At 51.2% G+C, this 25,520-nt stretch overlaps 1 protein-coding gene across 3 annotated transcripts in view; it reads right to left on the bottom strand.

Annotated features, from left to right (window-relative positions):
* Window positions 1–4,827: 4,827 nt before the first annotated feature.
* The window catches only part of PBX1 (PBX homeobox 1), a 133,855-nt gene continuing 113,162 nt past the window's right edge, over window positions 4,828–25,520 (bottom strand). For 2 of the 3 annotated variants that reach the window (XM_027792166.2, XM_013302282.3), the window contains 4 exons: window positions 24,542–24,701; window positions 16,697–16,809; window positions 15,160–15,249; window positions 4,828–8,055 (listed from right to left, as the gene is read on the bottom strand). In XM_027792166.2, coding sequence (XP_027647967.2) covers window positions 7,963–8,055; window positions 15,160–15,249; window positions 16,697–16,809; window positions 24,542–24,701 — 456 coding nt within the window. In that variant the 3' untranslated portion in view covers window positions 4,828–7,962. The remainder of the gene's footprint in view (window positions 8,056–15,159; window positions 15,250–16,696; window positions 16,810–24,541; window positions 24,702–25,520) is intronic. The other variant, XM_027792167.2, reaches the window with a different exon arrangement.

The raw sequence follows: 25,520 nt of genomic DNA, 5'->3' as shown, positions 1-25,520 counted from the left end.
TGGTGATGGCATTCCTCTTTCCCCTCCTGTTTTTCATATGTATGTACCCTGCTTGGTCTTGGTCCAGCCCTGCCACCGTGCCATCACCACCCGTGTCCGTGCTGAGCCAGTGCCCGTCCACCCACCCCCTCCTCTGGGCTCCTTCCTCGCCATCCTCCTCCTCTCCCGGCACCGAGCGCCCACACCGGCCCCAGGCTCCCCCCGCCTATGCGGCCCCCGCAGCCGCACCTTGAACCGCCAGTGTGCAGAATTTCCCTATAAAGCTATTAAAACTCTACCTCATTAGCAATAATTAAAAGGTGTAGCACACGTTCCCAATAGCTCATGCCCATGGGCACGGTCATTTTTAATTTATTTTATTTTATCTTATCTTTATTTTTTTATTTTACCTTTATTTTATTTTATTTTATTTCATCTTTATTTTATTATTTTATTATTATCTTCATTTCATTTTACTTTATCTTTATTTTAGCTTTATTTTATTATCTTTATTTCATTTTACTTTTTATTTTCTCTTTAATTTATTTTATTTTATCTTTAAATTCTTTTACTGTATCTTTATTTTATTGTATTATATTTTAGCTTTATTTTATGTTATCCTTGTTGTATTTTATTTTACTTTATTTTACCTTTATTTTACTTTATTTTGTCTTTATTTTATTTATTATCTCCACTCCTACACCCACCATGCCCAGAGGATGGGCAGCCATCACCCCTCCACACCGTCCCCGCGGTGCCAGCAGAGGAGGGACGGGGGGACAGCCACCCCCCCCCTGCCTGCCCGGCAGCGGGGGGCTGCCTGCATCCAAGGCACAATAAAATATTTTACTACAAAGCAGAATTACTCCAAAGACTGATGGGCTGACTTGCAAGACCCACTCACGTTTATGGAGGTCGTAAGTTATAGACTCCCAGTGAACTGGAGAAAAACATAACCCTCGCCTTTTATAGGCGAAACTTCCTGCCATATATTAAACTCTCCAGCAAACGGACGGGGGCTTTACTGCAAACTATAACTTTAATGCCTCCCAACCACTCGGTTAGTTTGGAAGGATTATTAATAACCAGGGATGTGCTTCGCCAGCCCGCGCGCGCCGCCTGTCTGCCCCGGTGATGCTGGTGGCTCCCAGAGCTGCCGGCACAGGGCTGGGTGGGCACAGGCGGGGGGACCCCAGCCGGGCAGGGGTGCTGGCAGCTGCTGATGGAGAGAAAAACCTGCAAGAGGCATCACACAGGTCATGCCCCCACCCCGTCCGGGACATGGCATGTCCTGGGGTATCAGCATCTCACCAAGCCGCTGGTTTCTGCTCACCAAAAGCCTTGCCATGGAAATCCCAGTGCGTGCCGTGTTTTTTTTTTTTCCATCAGCTTTTGGCCTAAAATATTATCATGTGGAATGAAAAAGTGCAGTAGCCTGGCCTGGGGGTTCGCGTTCACCCAGGGATGAACTTTGTTGCCCTAATGTGGGGAAATGGGGGGGGGGGTGGGTGGTGGGTGGGGGGCGGGATCCTATTTATGAGTGGCAGGGAGAGAAGGAAAAGGTGGGGATGCAGAGAGGGGGAAGGAGACAGCCAGGAAAACACCAACAATCCGGTTTGGTTCCTGTGGGTTCAGTTTCTTTTAGCCACAGGCAGCCAGCAAGGGGGGATGGAGGGATGGAGGATGCTGGGATGCTGCACCCAGCTGGTCCCCCCCAGCCGCCCCCAAACGTTCTAGGAAGCTGAAGGCGCCCTTTTCCCACCTTATCTATTTTTGGCAGGGAGGGAGAACGGCTTGAGCTGAGAGAGGCATGACACACTCAAACCCACCCCAACACCCGAAGGATGCGTTGCCAGGACCCCCCAGCCCGAAGAGCATCACCTCCTGCCACTTGCCATTTTGGGGCGATTTTCTCATCGGAGCCCGGTGAGACTTAGCATTTCTCTGTTTGGAGCTGGGATGAGCATTTATTAGAATTAAACAGCTGGGAGCAAGATGATATTTAAACTGGTATTAGGAGAGCACCGGCGGAGGGAGATAATTCCTGGGGCGGTCTGGAAGCACGGCAGCCGGAGGGCTCCTCGGGTCTCCTGCAGGAGAGCGATACAGTTAATTTGCAGCCGGAGCTGGAGGCTGGCCCGCACTGATATTGCCGTGTTATTTAGAAGAGAAAGGTCAGGCTGGAGATTGAATAATCATTGACAAGAAATCCATGGGGGAGCAGGGCAGCAGCTCCAGGCGAGCTCCAGCATCCTTGTGCTGCCTCCCCGGGGGTTTCTTTCCCTCCACTTTGGTCCCTGTGGGGTGTCGGAGGCATTTGGGGGGGGTCCTGCTCACCTTCCTCCAGCTTGGGAACTGGGGAATCACAGCCCCCCTCTCCAGCCGCCCCCTTTTTCATCTGCTGCCTTCATCTCCGGGGACATGGCAGAGCTGTCCTGGTTTTCGTCCCACGCACAGACTCTTTTTTTAAATTGCAAATTATTTTCAAATTTATAATCACTTTTTGCTTAGAAACGTTTTCAAAATTTTTCCTTTTTTTAAACTAACCCCCCCCCAGGAAAACACATGAAGCCACCAACCCTTCCCCTGCCCCCCAGCGCTGCCCCATTCCTGGGGGTGAGAAAGAAAATCCCCATTCTAGCTTTTTTGGAAAGAAGTGCATGAAAAAAATCCAAAAAAGCAGTGAACAAACAATGAAAACGGAAGACTGAAAGTATTTTTGGTGTGGAAAAATCCGTGTGTCCAGCAGTACTCGCTTCCCCCTGCTCAGGGAAACTGAGGCACAGGGAGGGAGCAGTAGGAGCAGCGGGGATGCTGCGCATCAGGCATCACCCCCAAATTGCATCCCTCCAGGATGAAGCATCAGGCTCTTGCCTTTGCTCACCCCCTCCCCTGCACCCCAAACCCTTCCTGACCCCTGCATCCCCGTGGGGGAAACCCCCAGGGCATCTCGCTTTCCTCTTTTTCCTCCCAAAAAATACACCAGGTTTGGTTTCAGTTTTGTTGTTTTTTTTTTTTTTTTTTTTTTTTTTTTTTTTTGCAACAAAAGAAACTATTTATTTGGAATATGCATTACCAGTACAAATCAGGAAACTGTAAAACCTACACCTTGTTAGTATCGTCATAGAACATAAAAGTCTCAATTGGGATCAGAAAGACAGAGGCCTTTTTTTTTTTTTTCTTTACAGAAGCAGAAAAGCTTAAAGTTTCAAAACCAGGTCGGAACAGAGAGTCTTTTTTTTATTTTTTAGGGTTTTTCTGTTGGTTTTTTTTTCTTTTTCTTTTTTACTATTTGGAATCCATTAGGAAGAGAAAGAAAAGATGGGGGGAAAAAAATAGAAAAGAAAAAGCAACTCAGAACTGGATCATCTTTACAAGGGACAGAAGGGCTTTGCAAGAACCAAAAAAAAAAAGCAAACCGACAAAACCCACCCCCCAGGCAATGTCTGATTTACATTGTCTTAATAATAATAATAATAATTATAATAATAATAATAATTATAATAATAAAGGTGTATGAAAACAAAAGGACTCCAGGAAACCTTGGGATTAAAAATAACACCCCAAACCCTAAACCGTTCAGTGATGTGAAAAGCTCAGTTTTTTGGGAGGAGGCAGGGAGGAGGGAAACTTTTTGAAGAGAAAACTAAAGCAATGCCAACCGGCATCTTCCTCAGCACCGCTCCTTGAACCCCACTCTGCAGCCACCCAGATTTCGGGCTCGACCTGGGGGCATTCTGGCCATGTCCCACCATGGCTGTGGGGCTGCCACCTCGCGTCCCTTGTCCCTCATCCTTCCCAGCACCCCTGTGCAGCCAGGGCTTGGGGCCAGGCTGTGAGACCTCCCCCAGTCCTCAGCAAGGTCCGTGGCTGAAATGAGCTTGGTACCCTCCTTTCCTCCAACCCCTCAGTTTTGGGCCAAGAGCTGCAGCCAGGGGCACCTCCAAGCCAGGGCTGTGGCAGCCAACCCTCGGGGCAGGGGTGCTGCCGGCATCTAGGGCAGAGCACAAGGGCGCTGAAGTCCACCGTCTACACATTTTGGGGAGGATTCATGTCTTTTCATCACTTCCAGGGAGCTAAGCATCGCTCCCAGGCACAAAGACCCACGGGGGGCTCAGCACCTGACTCCCCATCACCCCTAGGCATCTCCCTCCCCAAACCCCCTTGGGATTACATCCCCCTCCAGAGATGTAATCCCACCGCTCAGCCCCGGAGCAGCCACCTAAGGACCTTCTGGGCTTGGGTGTCAAAAGGAGTGGGGACACCCCCCCCCCCCCCCAGAGAAACACCACCCCTCCCAAAACACCACCATCACTTTTCACATCACTTGGGTCACAGCTCAAAAGCGCAGGGGAAGCGGCAAGGCCGTTGTGTCTCGGACAGGTCAAAATAAACTCAGCATCATCATCAAAGCCCCCACCCCCCCCGCCCACCCAATAATGCCAAAAAAAAAAAAAGTAAAAAAAAAAAAAAGTAATTTCTGGGTCTCAACGTTAAGAAACATAAAGTGTTAGACTGTACCTATTAATGCTCACTATTCCAACCATTTTTTTTTCTTTTTAAAGTTTTACAAAATGAATTACCGTCACTTTTTAAACATTGTGTAAGAAGAAATGAGTGTGCACAACTCTACACTTTTCTAGCATTCTTGAACTAATTCACAAATGCGAGAAAATGGGAAGAAAAAAAAACAAACCATGGGAAAAACAAACAAACAAAAAAAAAAAAAAAAAAGAAGATGAACGTAGGTAGTTTGATGTTATAAACTATACAGGAATGAAGCGCTTGTTGCCACAGAAAGAACAGGGATGGCACCTTCCCCCTGTTCAATTTTGCGTGCTAAGAGGGTCATTTTTTTATTCTTTTATTATAAACACTATTAAATTCCGACTGCGTTTTTGGTTTTTTTTTTCTCCTTTATCTGAATATACAAGAACATTCATTATCAAATGTTCGTTATCATCAATACTACAAAGAACGAGACACAAATCGCAAGAAACAATGGAAAATGTTAATAAAGCTGAAAGAATCGTCGAGTTTTTTTTGTGTTTTTTTTTTGTTTTTATTTTTTTTGAGTTTCTGCAGGTTTTTTTGTTTGTTTTTTTTTTTGTTTTGTTTTTTGTTTTTTTGTTTTGTTTTTTTTGGTATCGAAGTCAGGTTTTTCTGGGCAGAAAACAAAAATAATAAAAAAGAAAAAGAAGAAGAAGAAAAAAACCCACAACACTCAGGGTTGGGGGTGGGCGGGAAGGGGAGGAAGAAACAAAACCCAAAAATTAATTAAAAAAAAAAAAAAAAAAAAAGCAAAGAAAAAGGCAAGCAAGCAGCTACGCCAACATGAACCGGAGGGACCAACCGGGGAACCCAGGAGGTGATTTGCAAAGTACCGTGGAGGGGCGAGCGCCCTGCGCGGGCAGGGGTGCTGCGGGCAGGGCTGCAGGCAGGAGGGGCAGCACTGGCAGGGCAGGGGCAGGCAGCCCCGGTTCAGAGGGTTGTTTCAGCTCCTTCCCGGCTGGTTTCCAAGAGGTACGGCGGCATTCCGGCAGGCACGGCACTGCTGCCGCTCCGGAGAACAGACCTGACCCAGTCCTGCGTCCCTGAAACACTTTGCCAGAAGGGTTTCACGTAAAATAAGCTGGAAATAGTTACAAAGCTGCACTGGGGGAGGCCACAGGAGGAGGAGGAGGAGAGTGGGAAGGTTCCTCAGGCTGATGAGGAGCACCTCCTAACCCGTGTCCTCGCAGGGAAACAACCTTCTCGTTGCTCTTAGTGTAATCCCAACCGGGAGGCAGCCCTAGACCTCGCACGTCGCATCCCGCTCCGTGGCACGGCCCCATCCCCGGGTACGCATGTGGAAGGAGCAGAGAGTGTCTCACGGCTGGAGACACAAAAACCAAGCAGAGAGCAGCTTGTGCCATTTCTCATCCACCTTTTGCACCCTACTCTGATGCCACCAGCTCAGAAACAGAAAATGCACTCAACCGGGACTTTTTGCGTTCGGGGGAAGGTCACATTTGAGAGCGGGTGTTTTGGAGCCTTCCGGGCTTGTTCCCCAGGGAAAGGCAGGCTTCACTGCCGCTTCAGGTGAGTCATGCTGCTGGCCGCGTGCTGCACAGTGACAGCGTGCCGGAGCTGTGGGCACACCACCTCCATGGCTGGCAGGCCAACCACCATTATTTTTTCCAGCAGAAGGATGGAAATTATTTTGGCAGAGCTTTAATTTCAAATGGTTCCTGCTTAACGCTGCTCTGTACTGGCAGTTCCCATCTCGAGATGGCCAGTGCCGGCACGGGCAGGGCGGGCACGGATGTGGAAGAGCACAAGATGTGGCCAAGAGGCATTTGGATACATCACAAGGTGCCAGACATGCTGCACCCACACCAGTCCCCACAGCACTCAGGTCTTGCCGTGGGCTGGGTCAGCGTCCTTGCGCCTGCTGAACAACCTCTGGCCAAAAGTACCGCCCCAGCAAGAAGCTCAGCCCGTCGCCCTGGGCAAACTGGTGCCTCCTCACCCTGCTCTTCAACGAAAGCCATGTCCTGCCAGCACCGGCTGCCTCAAGGAGTGTTTCAGCAGGGGGAAGCCTCACTTAACAGCCACTGCTGGTTGTCCAAAGAACAGACCAGAAAAGCTGGGCAGAAAATCCCATGAGTTCTCCCATGGCTTGGGATACTGCTGCCCGTAACTCCTGGGATAAAACCAGCAGCTTCAGCAGAAAGACATCCCCAAACAGGGCGCTCACCCGTCCTACAGAGCTTCACCCTCAAGCAAACCTGTTGCATTAACCGTTACCAAAAGCACCTGCTGCGCTCACCCCGCTGCATCCAGCCTCCGGCATCCTGCTGCCCATCCCTTGCTGCCTGCCCAGCAAGGCTTTGGGAATGCAGCGGGTGCCATCAGGTCCTCCCTGCACTGGGGAACCCACCTCCTCCTCTTCCACAGTGCAGCATGCTCCCAGAACCATAAGCCGACACCCCACGACACTCTCCCCACCAGGAAAATTCCACTGCCAGCCTCCCTAGGTGCTGTGAGAAAACTGCTGGGGTCCCATCAATCATCCAGACCTGATCCTGTAACAACATCGCGGAGGTGCTCAGCGCCTTCGTTATCAGTGATGGCTATTTCTTGCCCGCCTTTGCTTTGTCTCCTTCCCTCCTTTCCTCCCCTCCAACAGCAGGCGGGGAGGACGGTGGGGTTTCATGGCTCACCCAGCTCACAGCAGCCAGCGGGATGTGGCGGAGCAGGGCAGGGACCAGGGAGTGCCGGCTGTTTCCCCCAGGCCGGGAATGGGCCAAGTACCTTTTGGAAGCGAAGGGGAGCAACACTGGCTCCTTCTCCTACGTGTACGGGGGGCTGTATCCACCCACCCCGTCACCGGCAGTGCCCCAGGGGCAGCTCACCGAGGCAGGGCTGGGCACACGGAGGCGATGCGCTGGCTGTGGCTAGGGCTGGCGGAGGCGAGGCGACAGCAGGGCTGTGGTGGCATTTCCCTACGGAGAGGTGTTTCCCTACGGAGAGGTAGCCTGAGAGACGGGGAGGGGCGAGGGGGGCTGCCTGCTAGTAAAGGAGCGAGACGTGGCTGAGGTACGTTTGTGGCTCCTCAGAAAGACGCCCAGCCCGAGGCCGTACACTGCTTTGGGGCTGTTTGGTGTGGTGGCAGTTGATTTTTGCTTTTCCTCCTTAAAATCCTTCCACCTGTTGACATATTCTTCGGTGGGAAGGGATGAGGGGAAGGGACTGGTGTTGTGGCAGTGGCGGGGAGGGGGAAGAGCGGCTTCTACCCAGAAAAGAAAGGGAAGAGAGTATAAAGAAGTGTCCAGATTGGCTGAAAAAAGCATCCCGACGAAGAGAAGAGAAGAGAAGGAGTCTTCTTGTGTGTGCTGATTGGGTTCACCTCCAGTCTGACTGCTGCGGTGTTAGGAGAGGCCCCCTCCCCTCCCGCCCCCGCCGGGGCCGGCTCAGCCAGGGATGCAATTTGCTGGGAGATCAGTTGGAGGTATCAGAGTGAACGCTGCCAGGGCCTTCTGTGGGGGAGGTCACCGACGATGGGGTAGTAGCGTCTTGCCAACCTCCATTAGCCTGCAGGAAGGGAAAGATGGAGAGACCAGTCACCTAGCAGCGTGCCTGGCCCTACCCGATCCACCCATCCACCCTGGACCTCCCTCTTCTCCCTCAGCAGGGGCCGATGTAGGAGGCAAAGATGCCCCCTCTGGCTTCCCCATCCCACCACAGACCATGCAGCTACATCAGTGGGATGAGGCCAGAAACAACTTGGTTGAAAACATGGGTTTTGATAAACTGCAAATGCTCATGGAAATTCTGTCCCTTAAAAAATAGGAATTTCTGCAGAAACTCTGAGCCCTGGTTGTCTGGGGTTTGCTCACCCACAAATCGGACCCTTTCCCATATGGACAGCAAACACCTCACCCCAGAAACCCCATCCTGGAGTGTTATCTGGACCCAGGTGCTATGAACATGCAGAACAAGCAACGGGTCCCAAAGGACTGCTGAGCCATGCCGTGTCCCCCAGCACAGCTCCATGCACTACCCCCTCGCTGACCTTCCGGGCATCCCTCATGCTGTACGGTCCCTCTGCGGGGGGGAAGCCGCCAGCACCAAGCCTTGCTGTGGGGAAGACGTTGCCCAGACACCTCTCCCGCCACCCTGAAGGCTGCTTTCAGGTATTTGGGCCACCTCTCTGCTCCCACTGCCCACCTTGCTTTGCAGTAAAACCACAAACAAGTTTCTGCTGCCCTGGGGCTGGTCCTCCACGCTCCCTGTCACCCTTTCTCGAGGGACCCCAAGCCACAGCACAAGGCAGGTGCTACCACCACATACATCTCTCTCATCCGAGGGTTTGTACAGCAAAGCACGGTGGACAACTTGCCGCTTCTCCTAAAAGCAGACGCAGAGACAAACTCTCCAGCCTCTTGAGAGCAGAGCTATGGGACAACCCTGGCTGCCCCAGACAGGAACCAGCAGTGGGACAAAAGCTGCTCCTCCGCGGCTGCCATCCCCTTTGGAGAGGAGCAGATGTTGTATCCTCTGCCCACTCTGACATTGATTGAGTGCTCAGCTAATTAATCCTTCCCAACCACTGCCCAGGACTGACTTGGCGGCAGTCGCCGTCCCGCTCTAGACATGCCCGGGCTGCTTTGCCCTCTCTGGCTGCCTGTCCTGCCGCCTCCTGGCACGCGGCATCATCCCTCACTGGCCCAGAGGCCCCCAAAGCTGGGTAAAGGTAGGAAAATCCTCATCGCCCCGAGGTGCTGAGCAGCCGTGCAGGACTCGCCAGTGGATTGTCCATGCTGCTGAGCAGCTCCTACCTGCCCGAGAGGCAGCTGAGGTGGGAGCAAAGAGCCGACCATGGGTGCGGCGCGGGAACGCGTGTTTTGAGGGGTGAAACCACCCTACAGCAGGACATGCACAGAACAGAAAGGACAAAGGCGTGCACTCACGCAACGGGCTTGTGTGCTCTTCCACGCGCACGTGGAACCTGTGCGAAGGGGTTCAGGCAACAGCAGGGAAGACAGGAATCGTGACCTGAGCTTGCCAGCAGGTCAGTAAACCCCACTCTGCTTCACTTTGGGTGCAAGCATGAACCCAGAATATACACAAACATCACCAGCACTGCATGCCGCCTGTCTGCAGAGACCCTGGGCTCACCGTGCCCACCACCCCCACCAGCTTCCACCCACACCCGGGCCCCAACCCACCGTCCCTGCGCTCCCTGAGATGCAATATCTACCCTTACACGTCTTGGACCACTGCAAGAGGCAGCAATTACTGTAGATTATCAGCCCGACAACGACAGGCCACGTAAAGAGAGACACAGAGCCAACTCTACCGCCCCGAGACTGGCATATTCAAGTACACTTAGGACATTAATAGCAATTTACGTGCCATCAGTGAGAGAGAACCACAATAGCTGTGCTGGCAGCCTCTTATTACCAAGCCTGTTATTTGTTGGAGTTACAAGCTATAATCACAACAGAAACTTTCAAAACCCTTATCTTCCGTGACGCACCAAATCTATTTCAGAGCCGTAATTGCTATGTCACCGGAGAGTTTGCTGCTTAATGCACTCAGATGCCATTTAGTGTTTGCAGGGTCATTACAGCGAGCAGGAGGGGGGAGAGCGGAGGGGGCCGTGCAGAGCAGGGCTCCGTCCCTATTGTGCTCAACTATTTTTAGTGAGGCTTTTGCGTGCCAGTCACAGTTGGAAGGAGCGAGAGGGAGAGCATCTTGCAGACAGCAACTGTGGTGCCTCCATATTTAGCACCCTGCCCCCCCAAAATGCTGGGGAGCCCCATGGTACTCCGGACTGGGAATCACCCTTCGTGTGTTGCAGGAGTCTGTGCTGCCGATGACCATCTCGGTTGCATCCAGCAGGAAGGCAAGATCTCGGGGAGAGGCTGACCTGGATCAGGGCACCCTCCACAGACCCCACACCCTCCTGCTCCCCCAGCCTGAGAAGGTCCCAGGTTATGGGTCAAGCAATGGAAAGGAGGCCCCATCTCGATGCCACCCTTTGGTATGGACAAGCCCTCCATGAGGAGGCCGGATCCCTCCCCAGGCAGAGGGCATGTAGGCACCATCCACACTCACCCCTCCTTTCTGGAGTTCACCCCCTTGCTGCACAGGCCAAGCCACGTGCAGGATGCATCCGATTCCACCCAGCTGGCCCTGCCTCTTTCCGGAGCACGGAGATCCCTTGGGATCTGACTGCAGCAAATTGCTTGGAATCTCCCTTAAAGATGAGGGAGTCTTATGAGGAGGTTGTGGCTCCTTGGGGAGCCCCCTGTACACAGCTGTGACATCTTCAGGTGGGGCAGAAGCCAAAGACAGAGCAATGGTCTCCGAGACTCCTCTTCATATGCCACCTTCTGGTGCCAGAACACGGGCAAGGCCTTGGTGACTGTCCAAGTAGAGCACCACTCCACTAAGTGGACCTCCGGTGATGAACTGCTGAAGCAACTGGTTTTGGTGCCCATTTCCACAGGTCTCACGGCATTTTTGTCACCTCCAGCAAGTCTGCCTGGCTCTCCGCCCGGGCCTCCTACGTGGGGCTGGGAGATGACTTTCTGCCAATTTTTAAAGGCTCCTTCTGCTTCACACAGAGGCTGTCTGGATGCCCCACCTTCTGTGACCAAATCCTTGTCCCGCTCTCGATGGGGTAGGACGTCAGGTCAGCCTCCAAACATACCAGATACCAGCAAGTCTTAGACGGGGAGTAGTCTCTAAGATGTTTCAGACCTCTGAACTTCTAAGAGTTTGTGTCAGGGTCTTACGATGCGTACTGAAGCTCTTAGTACACACCAGAGAATCCAGCCTCGACTGGCCACCACTTCCCAAGGGTCACAGTGGCAGTCTTCAGGACACACCAAGGGCACTGAAGCCCTGCCAGACCCATTTCTATATCCCAGCTTGTGATCATGGTCATGAACCATAGGTTGATCGTGATGGCGAATGGTACCTTGCTGAGGAACAGAGCAACAAACTTTCTTTTCAAGGCTCAAATTCTTAAAGAAAAGGGTCTCGGCACGAGCGAGGAAGACTTCTACTTCCTCGTAGAAAAGCCAGAGAAGCCAACTTCTACTGCAACCTGCCAGAGCCTGGACACCTAAATGCTTTGAAACTCCCAGCCCCAGGGACCTCTGGCTGGGTACATACGCAGACCCCCACAAACAAGCGAGGAAGTCTCACCGCCTAGAGGTACCAGTGCCTGGCAATCCTTGCCAACAAGAGTGGATGCAAAACCCAAGGGCATGCCCTGCCGCTGACCACCACCACCACGGTCACACACACTACTCTGAAAATAGGCACAGCTTGGCACAACCGCCCTTTCAAATCCAAAAGCTTGCACTCTGATGAACTTTAGAAACAGCCCCTCATTTTAGACTTTTAAATCATCTATAAATTGAATTAAATCAAGTCCAAACCCAAATTTCTGAAAGGGTTTTGCTTTAAGATGGCTATAGCTCATTCACTCAGCAGCAGATGGGGGAACTAAACCACTTTGTGGATGTACTGGGCAGCGGCAGGAGGGCGATGTTTTGGGCTGGGACTCTCCAGAGAATTACAGCACTAAAGATCCAACTTCTACTGCAACCTGCCAGAGCCTGGACACCTAAATGCTTTGAAACTCCCAGCCCCAGGGACCTCCGGCCGGGTACATATTGGACCCCCACAACAAGCCCAGTCCAGAGGGACCAGACACTTAACATCTCTCACTTAATGGTGCAAAACCCCTCAACCTCAAAGCTTGCAAGAAGGGCTGGATCTGGCCCCAAACACCTCACCTTGCAGGTGGGAGGGTCCCTCCTTCCTCTCAGTGCTACCCAAGGCTGGGTATCACCAAGACAGCTCCTGCCTCTACCACCCCTCCATACCCAGGAGCATCCCCGTCCCTTGCCGGGACCGGTGCTGCCTGACGCGGTTTCCACCTGTGGAGGAGAAGGCGGCTGCTCTCACTCTGCCTCAGCCATCACTGTGGGTCACAGAGATCACAATGGCTGGGACATCGCCCATTATCCTGCTAACGATGCAGAACTGACTCCAGCCCTTTTCGCCCCGCGGAGCGGTCTGTCAGCCGCTGAGCAGCAGAGCCATGGAGGGAACCAGGCTTCGGGTAGATTCCTGCTCTCAGCTGTCATGACTTACACACATTTAAAAATTCATCCTCCATCAAGGAAGGCAAACCCCGAGCGCTGTCTACCCTGCCAAGGTTTGCAGCAGCAGAGCTGGGCAACCTGCCGCTGACTTCCCAGCCCTGACGGGCTCCGGGGATGACTTAACCTCAGCCCCGTGCAGACATCGTTGTGACAGGGCTCTTCACTAGGTTTCGGCTCATCTCCTTCCAGCTCACGGGGATGCTCGGGTGATGCAGAGACGGCAGCTTTCTGTGTCACTAGCAGCTTTCCTCTGCATCCCGCTGCCCTTCCTTGGCATTAAGGGGTTCAGGGGAGAGGCAGGGAAGCCCTGCCTTCTACGAGACAGCCACCCTGCCTACCCCGAGCAGCTCGCCCAGACCCTGCCCAGGACCAACGCTTCCCAGGGGGCAGCCACACTTTCAGGAGCAGACAGACTGGCACCCATCAAGGGACCTAGCTGCATGGGAAGACATCGACAATAAAAGCTACAGGCAGGAACATGCTGCCCAGGATACGGGGGAAGGAAAACATTTGGGAACAGACAGACAATCCAGACAACCCAGAAGATGCTTCCTAAACTATCTGCTCAGCTCTGGACTCCCTGCCTTGCTCCCCATGCCCACCCCAGCATTATGGGAAAATGAGGCATCACCCGCAAACCCAGGTGGTCCCTTTGCCCACTTGCCACTCTGTCCCTCTCTGAACAACATCCAATCGGGCCAAATTGGGCGTCTGTCCTCCTGGAAAACCAGCCTGAGGAGCCATCACGCCAGATCCCCATTTGGGAAGCACAGGGGGGACCACTGAGCCCCTGCCGCTCTCAGCTCACCGATTCCCAGTGCTGCTCATGGTAACACTGGTTCTCCCATTACCACAGCCAGAAACACCAGCCCAGCTCTCCTTGTCCTATTTGGCTTTTGAGTTTCCACTACCTCTTTCTTCTCCTCTTCCCCCATTGCCCCCTCCCTGCCTCATAATCCCCGGCAGCAACCCTCCCCCCAAAATTTTGGCTTAACCCAGCCCACTGTTATTTTCCAAGCCAACTGCAACTGTAATCAGCTCAGCCTCTTTCCTTGGGGGTATTTTAATTTATACAAAAGTATCATCTCTTATCATGATCATCCTGCAATTCATTTACTCTCCAAGTATTAAAAAGCCAGAAAGGGAATAAATTCAGTGCACGGAGAAATTAATGCAGAACGATAGGCTCTTTCATGTGGCATTTCCAAGTGCCGTTTTTGCAACGGGCTTATGTAATGAGACATAATTATCTGCACATGTTCAATTACATTACTTCACAAATCCTCCCTGCCTCTGCCTCCTGACGTCAAGCCGCCCACTAAGCCCCGGCGCCCGCAGGAAAGGGGAGCGCAGCCCCCTGTCCCGCCTCACCTCTCTCCCCGCACCCTCTCCCCGTGACCACAGTGGCCGCTGGCACACCGATGGCCTGAAGATGGTCATACGCAAGGTGACAAAAGCACGAGTCCCAAGGTGATGGGACTGGATGGTACACCCCACTGGGGTGCTCAGCTGCAGGACCACCATCCCACCTGGAGGACCATCACCGTCCTGCTCAGCCCAAGACCACCACACCTCAACCTTCAGCCTCCTCAGTGGGGACAGCGGCAGCCAGCCACATCCAGGGCTAGCCGTCCCCTCCTCCGTGCCAGCCCGGACACCACTGCCACCACCCACTCAGCGCTCACAGCCTCCTTTTCCAGGCTGCTCTCTTCTCCCAGCTTGCTGTCACCACCGCTGAGATGGCGGACGATTGATCTGAGAAATGAAGTTGGATTGCTGTCCCGAATCTACACTGGGTTCTCCTTGTGTGTGTCTGATCAATTTCCCCCTGTGCGACACAGCTTGTCGCTACGAATTTTCATGCTAGTCAGAACCCGCCAGCACACCCAAGAACAAGGAGAAGATGCTCCAGAGACTGCCCTCCCCCTCGCATCCTCCCCCAGCCCGGTTGGGCGAGGTTTTCTTGGGTTAATGTTGGTTGGCTTTCTTGGGTTTTTTTCCTCCTTTTATTTACAATTGTTATTGCTGCCAACCCCATTGCCGCCACGCTTTCGGATGCCAGCCAGGCAGGGATGGGTTATTTTTAGATGGTTGCTCCAGGATGGTGCCACTGGCCTCCACGTGGAGCCATCTCTGGACCGGGGCGTTTGTGGTGACATTCCCCACCGTGGTTACACGAGGTGTCACCTGTTTAGCAGCTCCTCTCGGCCGAGCGCGTGTGGCCGCAGGTGCCGGGCAAACGCTGATCGGCTGTGACAGTCCTAGACGCCAGCTGCCTGCACAAAGCCTGCCCGGTCGCCACTTTTTTTGTGGGCAAAGCTCTGCCGTTGGCATCACCGATACAGAAGCAATAAACTAGGTGACCGTAAAAGCAAAGACAAGTCCTACTAAGTGGCATTCTGAGCCCTATGGCTTTGAAATAATTGGTAGTGAGAGAACAAAAATGAAAATGGAAAAAAAAAAAAAGCCCAAAAAACAAGAACCCAAGCCTTTTTTTTTTTTTTCTTACACTGATGCCCTGCGGACTATACATCTGACTTGCTGCGAGTCCGTCACTGTATCCTCCTGTCTGGCTGATAACATGGCGAAGGGTATCCACCTAAACAGACCAACGACAACAAAGACACAAATTAGAGTGAACGAAACGTTAGTGGGCTAAGCCGCTTCAGTTCATCTTTGGCAAGACAAAAACAAACGGTACCAATAATAACAATAATAAAAATAAAGGTATATCTTTAAAGAGGGGTAAAAGAGAACCGCAGTTGGTCTTGCAGCGAGAGCCGAGCCAGAGGATTGCTCCAGCCTCCCTCACCACCCCCCGCCTGCCCCGGCAGCCCCGTCACGCTCTCCTTGGTCCCCAGTCTAGAGCGTGGCAAACGTGGGGTGGGACGTCCTGGAGCACGTCGCTGTGGCCGGCTCCACCACTGCTCCACCCACATTCCTACCCCTTCCACCCTTTGGCCCCACGCACTGGGAAGGTCACGGCAGCGGAAGGAGATCCTCGGAGTCGGCCGAGCACCTTCGTTTTGGAGGGCCCAGAAAGGAAATATACCTACCGTGGCAAAGGCACCGGCAGCTCTCCTCTGGGCACCCCGCTCCTCTCCCTCCACTCCCCCAGCCCAGCCCCAGCAGCGCCATGCGTGGCGAGCATGTCCCGTCGCCCACGGATGAGATGCTCGCTCTGCGTCCAGCACTGCGAGGGGAGCAACCTCAGCTTTAGAGAGCTCTCCTTGCCCAATGCAGAAGTGTCAGAGTGGCTGTCTCTCTCAACACAGTACAGAGCCTTAGATGCCAGGGAGTGGACTCATGGCACATCTGGACATTGGATGGGAGGTGGGAGATCTGAGTGAGTTCCTGGGTATTTGAATTTCTTTCTTTTTGCCCAAAGCATGGGTTGACATTTCAGTAACGCTGCTCAAAGCTCCCTCGCTCTGTCTTGCTGCTGTGTACATGGGTGGTGTGAGTGCCTGTGCTTTGGCGGGGGTGGAGAGATGGTGAAGGGTGGCTTTTTAATAAAAATAAAAAAAAAAAATCTAGCTGTGTATTTGAACGTTTCTTGCCTTTCAGCAGACACCTGGTTTGGCATCAAAGGAGTAAGTGGAAGCCTTGTAAAACGAGACACCAGTCCAAACATCTGGCCCCTTCCCTTGGAAGAATAAAGCAAGCAGAACCTAAACCTCAGCTGCTTTCGTTTGAGTTCGTGCCTGTTCTCCTAAACCTCCTCTCCTCCTAGTACGACTATCAAGCCAGAGCCAAATGCATTCACAAAGTGTGGGCAAGTCTCCTCAAGACCATGGTTGTTGCTTTGGTCGGGTGTTTGGTTTTGGTTTCTTTTGGATTGATTTTTTTTGGTGGTTGTTGCTGTTGCTTTTTTTGGTTGGTTGGTTGTTTTTTTTTCAGTTTGGTTTGCCTTTTTAAAGTGTTGGTTGGTTCATTTGTGCTGGTTGAGATTTGCTCTTTTCGGACGGGAGGGAGAAGTGCCAATACAATCAAAGGCTCCTCCAACACTAATGCATTCACTGGCAGTACATCGGATGGGTCCCTACCTGTGACTGCACGTTGGCTCCAACCTGGGCCCCTTGGTAAGAATCCCCATTGAGAGACTGCACGCTCATGAACAAATCTCCAGAGTTTGACATGTTAAAAGAACTGGAAGAACCTGGAAAGGAAAGAGTGAGGCACCTGAATCACAGAAAGGAAAAAGATCCACCCCATGACTCTCAGCCAAGAGGAAGGAACAACATGCAAAGCAACCACAAAAACAAAACACACAGTCAGGTTAGTAGTATGAAGAACAGAGCAAGCAAAAAAAAGGATGCACTCTTGAGGTTATTCAAAGCCACATGTTGTTACAGCTCAATGCCAAGAACATTCTTCAACAGCTCCTCAGCTGGAGGAAGGATTCTTCATGCTTTCGACCGAGACAAACAAAACCCAGCCTGGAGGACTCAGGCAGCCCTTCCCCTTCACTTCAGGGCATCAAAATCCTTCAGGCAGCGTTGAAAAATCTCAGGGTTTGGAGCTGTCCACCCAGCAGACTGCACTGGAGAACAGAATTACCCAAGCAAGCCTCGCTATTGAGAGCGGAAGCCTTGTCAGCAGGGGGAACCAGGCCCACACTGCTGCTGGCTCTGAGAAGCTCAGAGCGGGCCGGGTAAGTCTACCCCACACTGCGCTCCGCAGGGCGAGCACATCCAGACACCACCCAGTTCCACAGCCAGAGCTCCCACCCAGCCACCGGGAGCTCTGCCAGGGAGCGGGGGGTGCGGGGGGTTTGCCTTCGGGACATCAGGAACCCACCACTGGTAGGAACCACAGCGCACCGAACTCGCAAAAAGGTGTAGGTGCCTCAGCTAGACTCGCAGGACCCATCACGGTGGCAAGTGTCTTTCATCGTGCGGGGCCATGAGAGAAGGCAAGGGTGTCACAGCCCTCCTGGGCCAGCTGCCCCAGAAGAACGAGCTCTGTCAGCAAATTCCCCACTGCATGCACCAGTTGCCCATGTTACGCTAAAAAATGATAACGGTGAAGACAACTGGGTGGGATCAGGAAGAAAAAACCCACAAATTAAAAGAAGAAAAAAAAAAAATCCCGCCTTTGCAGAAGCAAGGTTTTCTGCTTCCAGCTTTGAGATATCTGAGTACCTCCTCAACTACTGAACAGGAGAAACAAACCCATCGTGTAACTGGAAGGCGGGGAAGGAGGGAAGTGGGTTAAAAATAAATAAAAAGGTTTTATGGGATTATTTCAGAACTTCTCGTGCAGATCAGCGCGTTAAGTGTGAGACAGCTCAACGTGCAAGGTTTGGTTATACACATGACGTTAGCCTTGGAAAGGAGAGACTTCAGGGGCCCAGGTCAGCTACGTTTTCAGCTCCAACCCCAAATACACTTTTCATCATCTCCACTGCCACTTCCAACTTGGAAGACTGGCAACCACAGTCCTGGTGGAATTGCCCAACTATGGCTCATGCGTACACTCTTGAGAAACACCTGGCAATCCCCTTCCCTTTGCTGGGGAGGGAAGAAACATTCTGCAAAGACCCCAGCTCTGCCCTGTGGTGGCCCAGGGAGGCTCCTCTGAAGGATGCCACCTCCAAGTAAGATCAGGGAGCAGGTGGGAGGTCTATGCTGGAGACTTCACGTTCACTAAACTCTCTGCTGCTTCTCTTTGCACCTGGTTCTATTGTCAGGTGCTGGCAATTCTCAGAATTGAAGGAAAACAGAAACATCGCTGCTAGATACAACACCCAAGACAGTCAAGAGGAAGACTCATCTTGAGCACAGCGAGTCTTGCATCAGGACCCTCCCACCGGTGCCTGAAAAGAGCAGAGCCAGGAATAGCTCATTGCCTGTGCTCACTGTCAACCCTGCCCAACCTGTTCCAGAGAGCAATCCCACAGCGCTGCTAAAAGCACTGGGACTAGTCAGAAGGCAGCTGTAACCATCTCCTCTGCTCAGCTGGCAAAGGGCTCCTGTCACTTCCCGACCTCTCAGGTTACTCGCTACTTCTAAGGCAAAAAAAACCCCCACCACCTTGGGAAAACGAGCTGGCAGGCTGAGGATAGCCCACCCCGACCCGGCTCAGCTTTCAGCAGGAAGATGGGCCCTTTTTGCACACACAAAGATGCTCCCTACCCAGCTTTCTGAATCATCGCTTTGACTGCTGGCATAAAAGCACAGGGCAGTAACATGACTTTGTACTCCCACACAGCTGAGAACCAAAGGACTTTGCAGCGACTGCTCACAAGAAGAGGAGAGTATCCTCCTGTTCCTTTGAAGTGAGCAGAAACCTTTCAGATCACACAAATAATCAGTGGCAGAGCCGGGAAGAGGAATCGGGAATCCCTGAGCACCTGACAGGGCACTGCTATCGCTCTGCCCCCCGCAGAGCAACATTTCATCCCACCTTCCCCTACCAAAAGAAAATTATAACAATAATAACAAATAAAAATGCCATAAACTTAACCGGTATTTTATTGAAACTTAACAAACCTGGCCATAAAACTGAGACCGGGAGGGAGGAAATAAAAATAAACAAACAGCCACAAACTCTAGTTCTGAAGAGCGCCGGTGTCTTGGAAATCATGAGGAGCGCTGGAGATGTCACTTACAAGATATACACTGCTATTGGCACAGGGGATTTTTACAATATATGTGCATATCTAAACGGTAAATATGTCTTGCCGCTGATGTGGATGCAAAGATAAATATGCGCATACCAATGGCCCCGCATGTATGGATGCATTTGTATCAGAGCCGTAATTGCAGAGAGCCCTCTGCTGCTTCAGCACTCCACTCCCTGTGTACTAGCCATGGATGAAAATTACGATGGCCCAAAGTCTCAGAGACACGGCTAAGAGGGGCTGATCCACTGGGGTGGGAGAGGGGGCAGGAATGTGAGGAGCTCTGAAAATTAAGACTCTGGTATCCTCCACAGAGACAAGATCCAGGAATACAAGTCAAATCCTTCCACTAGAAAAGGTTCCATCATATATTTAATCTGTCCCACCGAAAGGCTCCATTGTGAACACACCAAAGGTCTTCAGTGGTCATAATTTGACCTGGGGCTCCTTAAGAACTGAGAGGTAACAACCACCTTTGAGCTTGTGAACCTAGGAGGAAAGGGCTCTGATCTTGGCATGGAAGTCCCTTGATGCTATTGTGTGTAGGCCAAAAAAAAAAAACCCACCAGAAAAAACAACACTTTTCATGACTTGTAGCACTGTGGAACAGTGGTTTGCCTTCAGCATCCAGACATCTTACCAAACCCAAGCCCTACCATCACTATTCCTTAGTGCTGAGTTTCTCTCAGGTCATCACCAGCTTCAGGAGGAGTGCTGGAAAGGTTTGAACACACTATGGCATCAGACCTTGCCACTGGGTGAAAGCCTACATCAAAACAATGTCCCCAAAGAGATCTCTTCCACCTCGAACATTTCTGATGAGCAAAATCCACTTCAGTTTTGCCTCCCAATTAAAAAAAATTCAAAAGCTTGCCTGTTGGTATTTCTTGTACCACTTCTCCAGCCTTCAGAAAGTTTCTTCTCCAGCTTCTCTAATGTCTTCTCTAACATTGTGACAGTCTCTACTTCCACCTCAAATTTTCCAGGACCTCTAGTAAGTCCTTTTCTCTGAAGTATCTGATAAATCAAATGGCATCAAGAAAAAACAAGCATGGTAATGGTGTTCATTGGAGCTGAAATCAAGCCATCCTCATCTCCTGCCTCATACCACCTGCCACCAATGAGCCAGAGATCCAGCTCACTGAACCACTTAAGCTGGCTTTGGTCATGTATACGAGACTCTTGTGTGAAGTCAATGGCAATGACATATATGCATTGACAGCACAGAATTTACTCGCCCTGTAACTTTTTTTTGGTGTTTCTACCATGGCCAAAGCCGAGGGAGGAACTTGATGGACCACGTAGCTCCTCAGCTGGACAAAGCCACCAAGTTTGATAGCAGGCCTACAAGTCTGGGATAACCCAACAGAACTTTCGTTCTTTTTCACTTGCCATTCAACACTGGAGACAGTGTGACCATGACCAGAACAGCCTCTGCTGCAGCAGGGTCCCCTCCAGCGCTGTGCTCTTGACAAGTGATTGCCACAAAGGGATGAAGGCAGAGAAGTTGCAGCAATCAGGTCTCTGCTGAAGTACATTTGCAGACAACATGATCCTTTCCATCAGCAGCTTTGCAAAAAGACTTTTACAAAACAAAGGAGTGAGCAGGAAAATAACAGTTCAGGACAATTTTGGCTGCTCTGCATGGAAGATTTCACTCGATGTCATCACCTGTGTGCGGCCCTAGAGGACTCTGGTTGGCAAAAGGGTCTGCCCACATGAAATAGCTTTCATTTGCCATGTGGTTTCTGTGCTGAGATTGTCCAGGCAATCAAAGTGAGGATGGGGAGTTGTTAGCCCAAATGAGCCAGACATCTCAGCTTATTTGAACATCTGGCTGATAAAGCCCAACTGTGTGTATTCAGGATGAAAAGGTGTTTGACATTCAGGCCTGGGTGACTGAGGACGGGGGACCCTGCTTTGAACGTGCCAGATGGCTAGACAGATGCAATCCTTGCCCTTGTCAATGTGTGGCCAATCTCTCTGACTGACTGTAGCCATTCACCGATCTCTGGTAACACGGGCATCAATGCAGAGAACAGATGGGCTTGCGTAGCCACAGCAGAAATGAATTTAGCTCCTGTCCCAGGTCCCATTGCATCCAGTTCCACCTCCTCTTCCAACATCACGGCCCTCCAGGGATCACATTGCTGGCCACTTCTATCTCGTGACCTGTCCGCTGCCTGCTCTATTTCTTTCCACATGCCCTACAATTTATTTGAACCGGAAGGTCCTACAAATTCCCAGCAAATCCTACCTTTGTTCAGACTCCTTCCTCACCGAAGTCTCAAGCAATGATGTGAAAACAGAAAGAAGTCCATGGTGTAAAAGGAGAGGCATCATCTGCCTTAGTCCTTCACCTCTTCAATCACTTCTTCATCCCCCATGGCAACTCAGCACATCTGGGTGGCTTATGGACCTTGACATCATCCTCAAAATCTTTCACAGACAGGTATTTCAGACCTAGCATGTACAGGCGTGCTTCTTGCTGCTATCACTTACAGGACAACCTGAAGCAGGGGAGGTCACACAACTCCAGATGTCCTCGGGACATGCCTTTGACCCACAGTGTAACAATGCAGGGATGCTTGACTGAACTGTTGCATCTGCATGGTTCAGCTGGGGAGATCTCAACCAGGAATGCCACTGCAGGAGATAAAATCCTGAGGCCCTTCCAGCTGTCTTCTCAGGAGAGGACTTACAAGGACATCCAAACCCACTCTGCAAGCTGACCTACAGACTACTGCAGTGCTGACAGTGGGGCCTCCCTGCTGCTCTGCCGCTGCTGCAGCGTGCAGGGAGGGTGGTGGGATCTGGGTCACCTTAGAAACACTTTGCTGCTAGCAGAAGGAGGATCTCCATGGCCCACAACCTCCCCTTGCACCGATGTGCTGCTTTAGCACCGCCGCCACATTAGGCACGTGAAAAGAGGTCGATGTTTCTGGAGCGCAGACAAGTGAGCCAGAAAGAGGACCCAGGAGCTCAAGTCTTACCCCTTAATAACAAGACTGTTTGTCCTTCCTTGAAAGCATAGTGTTATCCAGGGATTATCTTAGCCGTTTACTGCAGGGTACCGGCCAATTTATCTTTGAAACAGCCATGTTACTGCCTGTGGGGAAGGCGAAGAAACAGCTTTGCACCAGAGCGCTATTTAGCTGGGCAGGCACTGGGGAAATGCCTATTCCGCTACACGCAAGCCAGATCCAAACCCATTTAAGCAAGCTGAAGCTCTTCCCTGGCTATTCCAGATCTCTGGATCTGACAGCAGTCGAAGAAAGAGGAAAAGAAGAAGAGCTGTGTCTCTTTGGTCCAAGCTGATGCAGACTGCAGGACAGCATCACAGGCAGTAGGCACTTCCCCCCACGCATGCAATTCTGCTGTCTACCCGCCAGCCTTTTCTACAGAGGGGGTTAGCATCAAGAGACCCCACCTGACCAGGTACTTTGAGTGAGATGCTTGGAAAGGATGACATTTTTAAACAAACCAAAAAGAAAAGAATCAAACAAAATTCCTGCAAACCATCTGTCCCTGCAAACCATCGACCTGAGCCTTCTGAGCTCCTCAGCTGAGCCACAGCAGGCAGCCCTGGGTGAGGAGGAGGTGGGAGAGATGCCTCCAGCAGTATTTCTGACCAAAAGCTGCATCCCTGCTCTGGGAGGCAGACCCCTAGCAAGTAACACGTCCCCTGGAAATTAAGGGGATTGTGTGTAGGGACTTCTCTCCACTGCTCAACTGCATAAACCTACAACTCGCTTCTGTGCAAGCCATCCACGTGAGTCCCTGCAAGGTGTGGGCGAGCTCCCCAGCCCAGAATGATGAACCCCCCTGACCACATCAGCTCGTGGGTAACAGACTGCCTTTGCCTTCCTGCTGGAGGGCTGGTTTGGACGATCAGCCAGGCACATGCTGCTGTTTTCTCCCCTTGTTTGCCCCCTGGCTCTTCACTTTCGACTCAAAACCTCCCAATCTGAGGGTGCTTCTGGTGTCTGATCCCTCTGATCTGTCACAGGCAGAGTTGTGCTCACTATAGAAGCATGTCCTGATAGAAACCAGCATTTGCATGGTGTACCACTGGTGGTCTGCTTAATGTCCAGCTTCTCCTGCTGCCCACCAGCCCCTTTGCTCCCCCACTGTTTCTTTCCTCTTAGTAGCCTACCTGTAACAGCAAGCATCACACCCCAGTGAAAGGGTACTAGGAGCAGACACTGAGCTCAAAGGCACAAGCGTGGCACATTCCCACTCTCCCTCCCACCCCTAAAAAGAAAAACAGGCACGCAGATGTTCACGTGGATAACGAAGTACACAGCACCCACAAAGTTAATGTTTTCCCCTCCGTTTAATCAAATCCCAATTTTCCATTGCTCTTGGGAGTGGAGCACAACCAACTGAGCACAGCCTAGGATGGTTTTTGGGTCGGCCACCCTCGTGGCAGGCACCACGCATGAACTAAGCATCGTTCTCTAGCAGAGGAGTTGAAATCTGGACAAAGTGCTCTGTGCCTTTGACCCTCAAAACAAACAAATGGAAACCACAGCAAATGGGCAGGAAGGGGGGAAAGGGAAGGGAACTACCCATGGATTTCCCTGGATCACGTTGACACAAAAGGAAAATAAAATTCACACAGAGCACACTCTTGCAGGTGATCCAGACACTGTCATATAAGCAATCAAAGGTAACCACAACAGAAAGAAAATCAAAGGATAAAAATCTACCCAAAACAACCCCCAAAATGGCATGAGTTAGGACATCCCAGAAATGCTGGGCTTATCCATTAGGGCCACTCATGCTTTCAGCCCCAGTGAAATAAAATCATTACGCAACAACTTTTTAATCACTTCTTTTTTCTCCCCCCACATAAGTGCAAGCAATCCCAGCAACTTTTTTCAGATCATTTTTTCTGGTTTTGCGTTCACCATACATACATATAATCCCCAACATGGCATCGTCAGTCACAAGGTCTGTTCACATCATTTTTCCAAGGAAAAACAGAACAGGGAAGGGGAGGAGAAAAAAGAGAGAAAAGAAAAAAAGAGGGGAAAAAAGCAAAGAAAATAAAGTACCCCCAATCAAAATAACCCCCAAAACCAAACCCATCTCTCTTTTTAGTTGTTTTTTAAAAACCACAAAAGTGAGCCAGCCAAAACCAGAAAACAAAAACTGAAATAACTAAAAGAAGGAAATAAGAGAGAGATTAGAGGGAGGAGGGGAAATTAACAAAAAAACGAACACTAATGACCCAAAATAAAAAAAAACCACAAAAACTAACCAGCTGAATTGGGAGTTGAGGGTGAGTTAGCCTGGCTTCCATGGGCTGACACATTGGTAGCCGTGACAGCCGTTTTGGCAGCATAAATATTGGCTTCCTCTTGAAATTTACCTATGTTCTTCTTGTACCGGATTCTCTTATTTCCAAACCAGTTTGATACCTAGAGCGAGTTTAAGAGAAGACAAAGACGTTAACGTTTCGGCTCCGGCAAGCGCAGCTGGGTGAGGAAGGTGGATTAGTTCAGGTTAAGCAGTACATATTCCTTTTCCCCCCCATTTTCCTAGCCGCCGAAGGTAGCACTTTCTACCCACGTGAGTGACACCAAGCCCAGGAAAGGTGGTGGGACCACCTTGGGAGCGCTGGGTTTGCGCGGATGTATCTGGTTCCTCTATGGATGAGATGTCCACTGTGGTTCCTCTATGGATAAGATGTCCCTTAAGCTTAAGGGGATGCTCCACAGGAACCGCCAGACCCACCCCATGAAAACATCAGACGTGTTTAAAAAAACCTGAGAAAATCAAATGACCCTGAAATTGCACGATCTGAAAATAGGTATGTGTCATTTTGGAACTTTTTATTTGCCTCCTCCTCAGAAGCCCTTTGACAGGGGTGGATCTCCTGACTCCCAGGTGCCCCTTTGGAGAAGCCAGCTGTGGCTTTCAGGAAGAACACCCAACAAACTTCCTCGGGCTCGGCTGACACACAAAATTGCCTTGGGATCACTGAAGCTCTGCTTTTGATCCATCTGCGTGAAATCAGTGCAAAAGGTCAGAAGTGGATGCTCTTCCTCCAGCTGAACTCGGCTTTGTACGGTTTAGTGTGAGCCACTACCTAACCCAGGAGCTTCAGGGGAAGGCTGGAGAGGGAGCACAGGGCTTGTCCTATGGCCTAACTTTGGTCCCAGGGAACAAGTGTGTCCCTTGGCAAGAGGCAGGAGATGTTTCCATCGTGTTTGCCCGGAGACCGGTATGGGCCTGAT

This window comes from Falco peregrinus, chromosome 10 (genome assembly GCF_023634155.1).
Source record: "Falco peregrinus isolate bFalPer1 chromosome 10, bFalPer1.pri, whole genome shotgun sequence".
NCBI classification, from domain to species: domain Eukaryota; kingdom Metazoa; phylum Chordata; class Aves; order Falconiformes; family Falconidae; genus Falco; species Falco peregrinus.
This window is presented reverse-complemented; position numbering and strand designations above follow the sequence as displayed.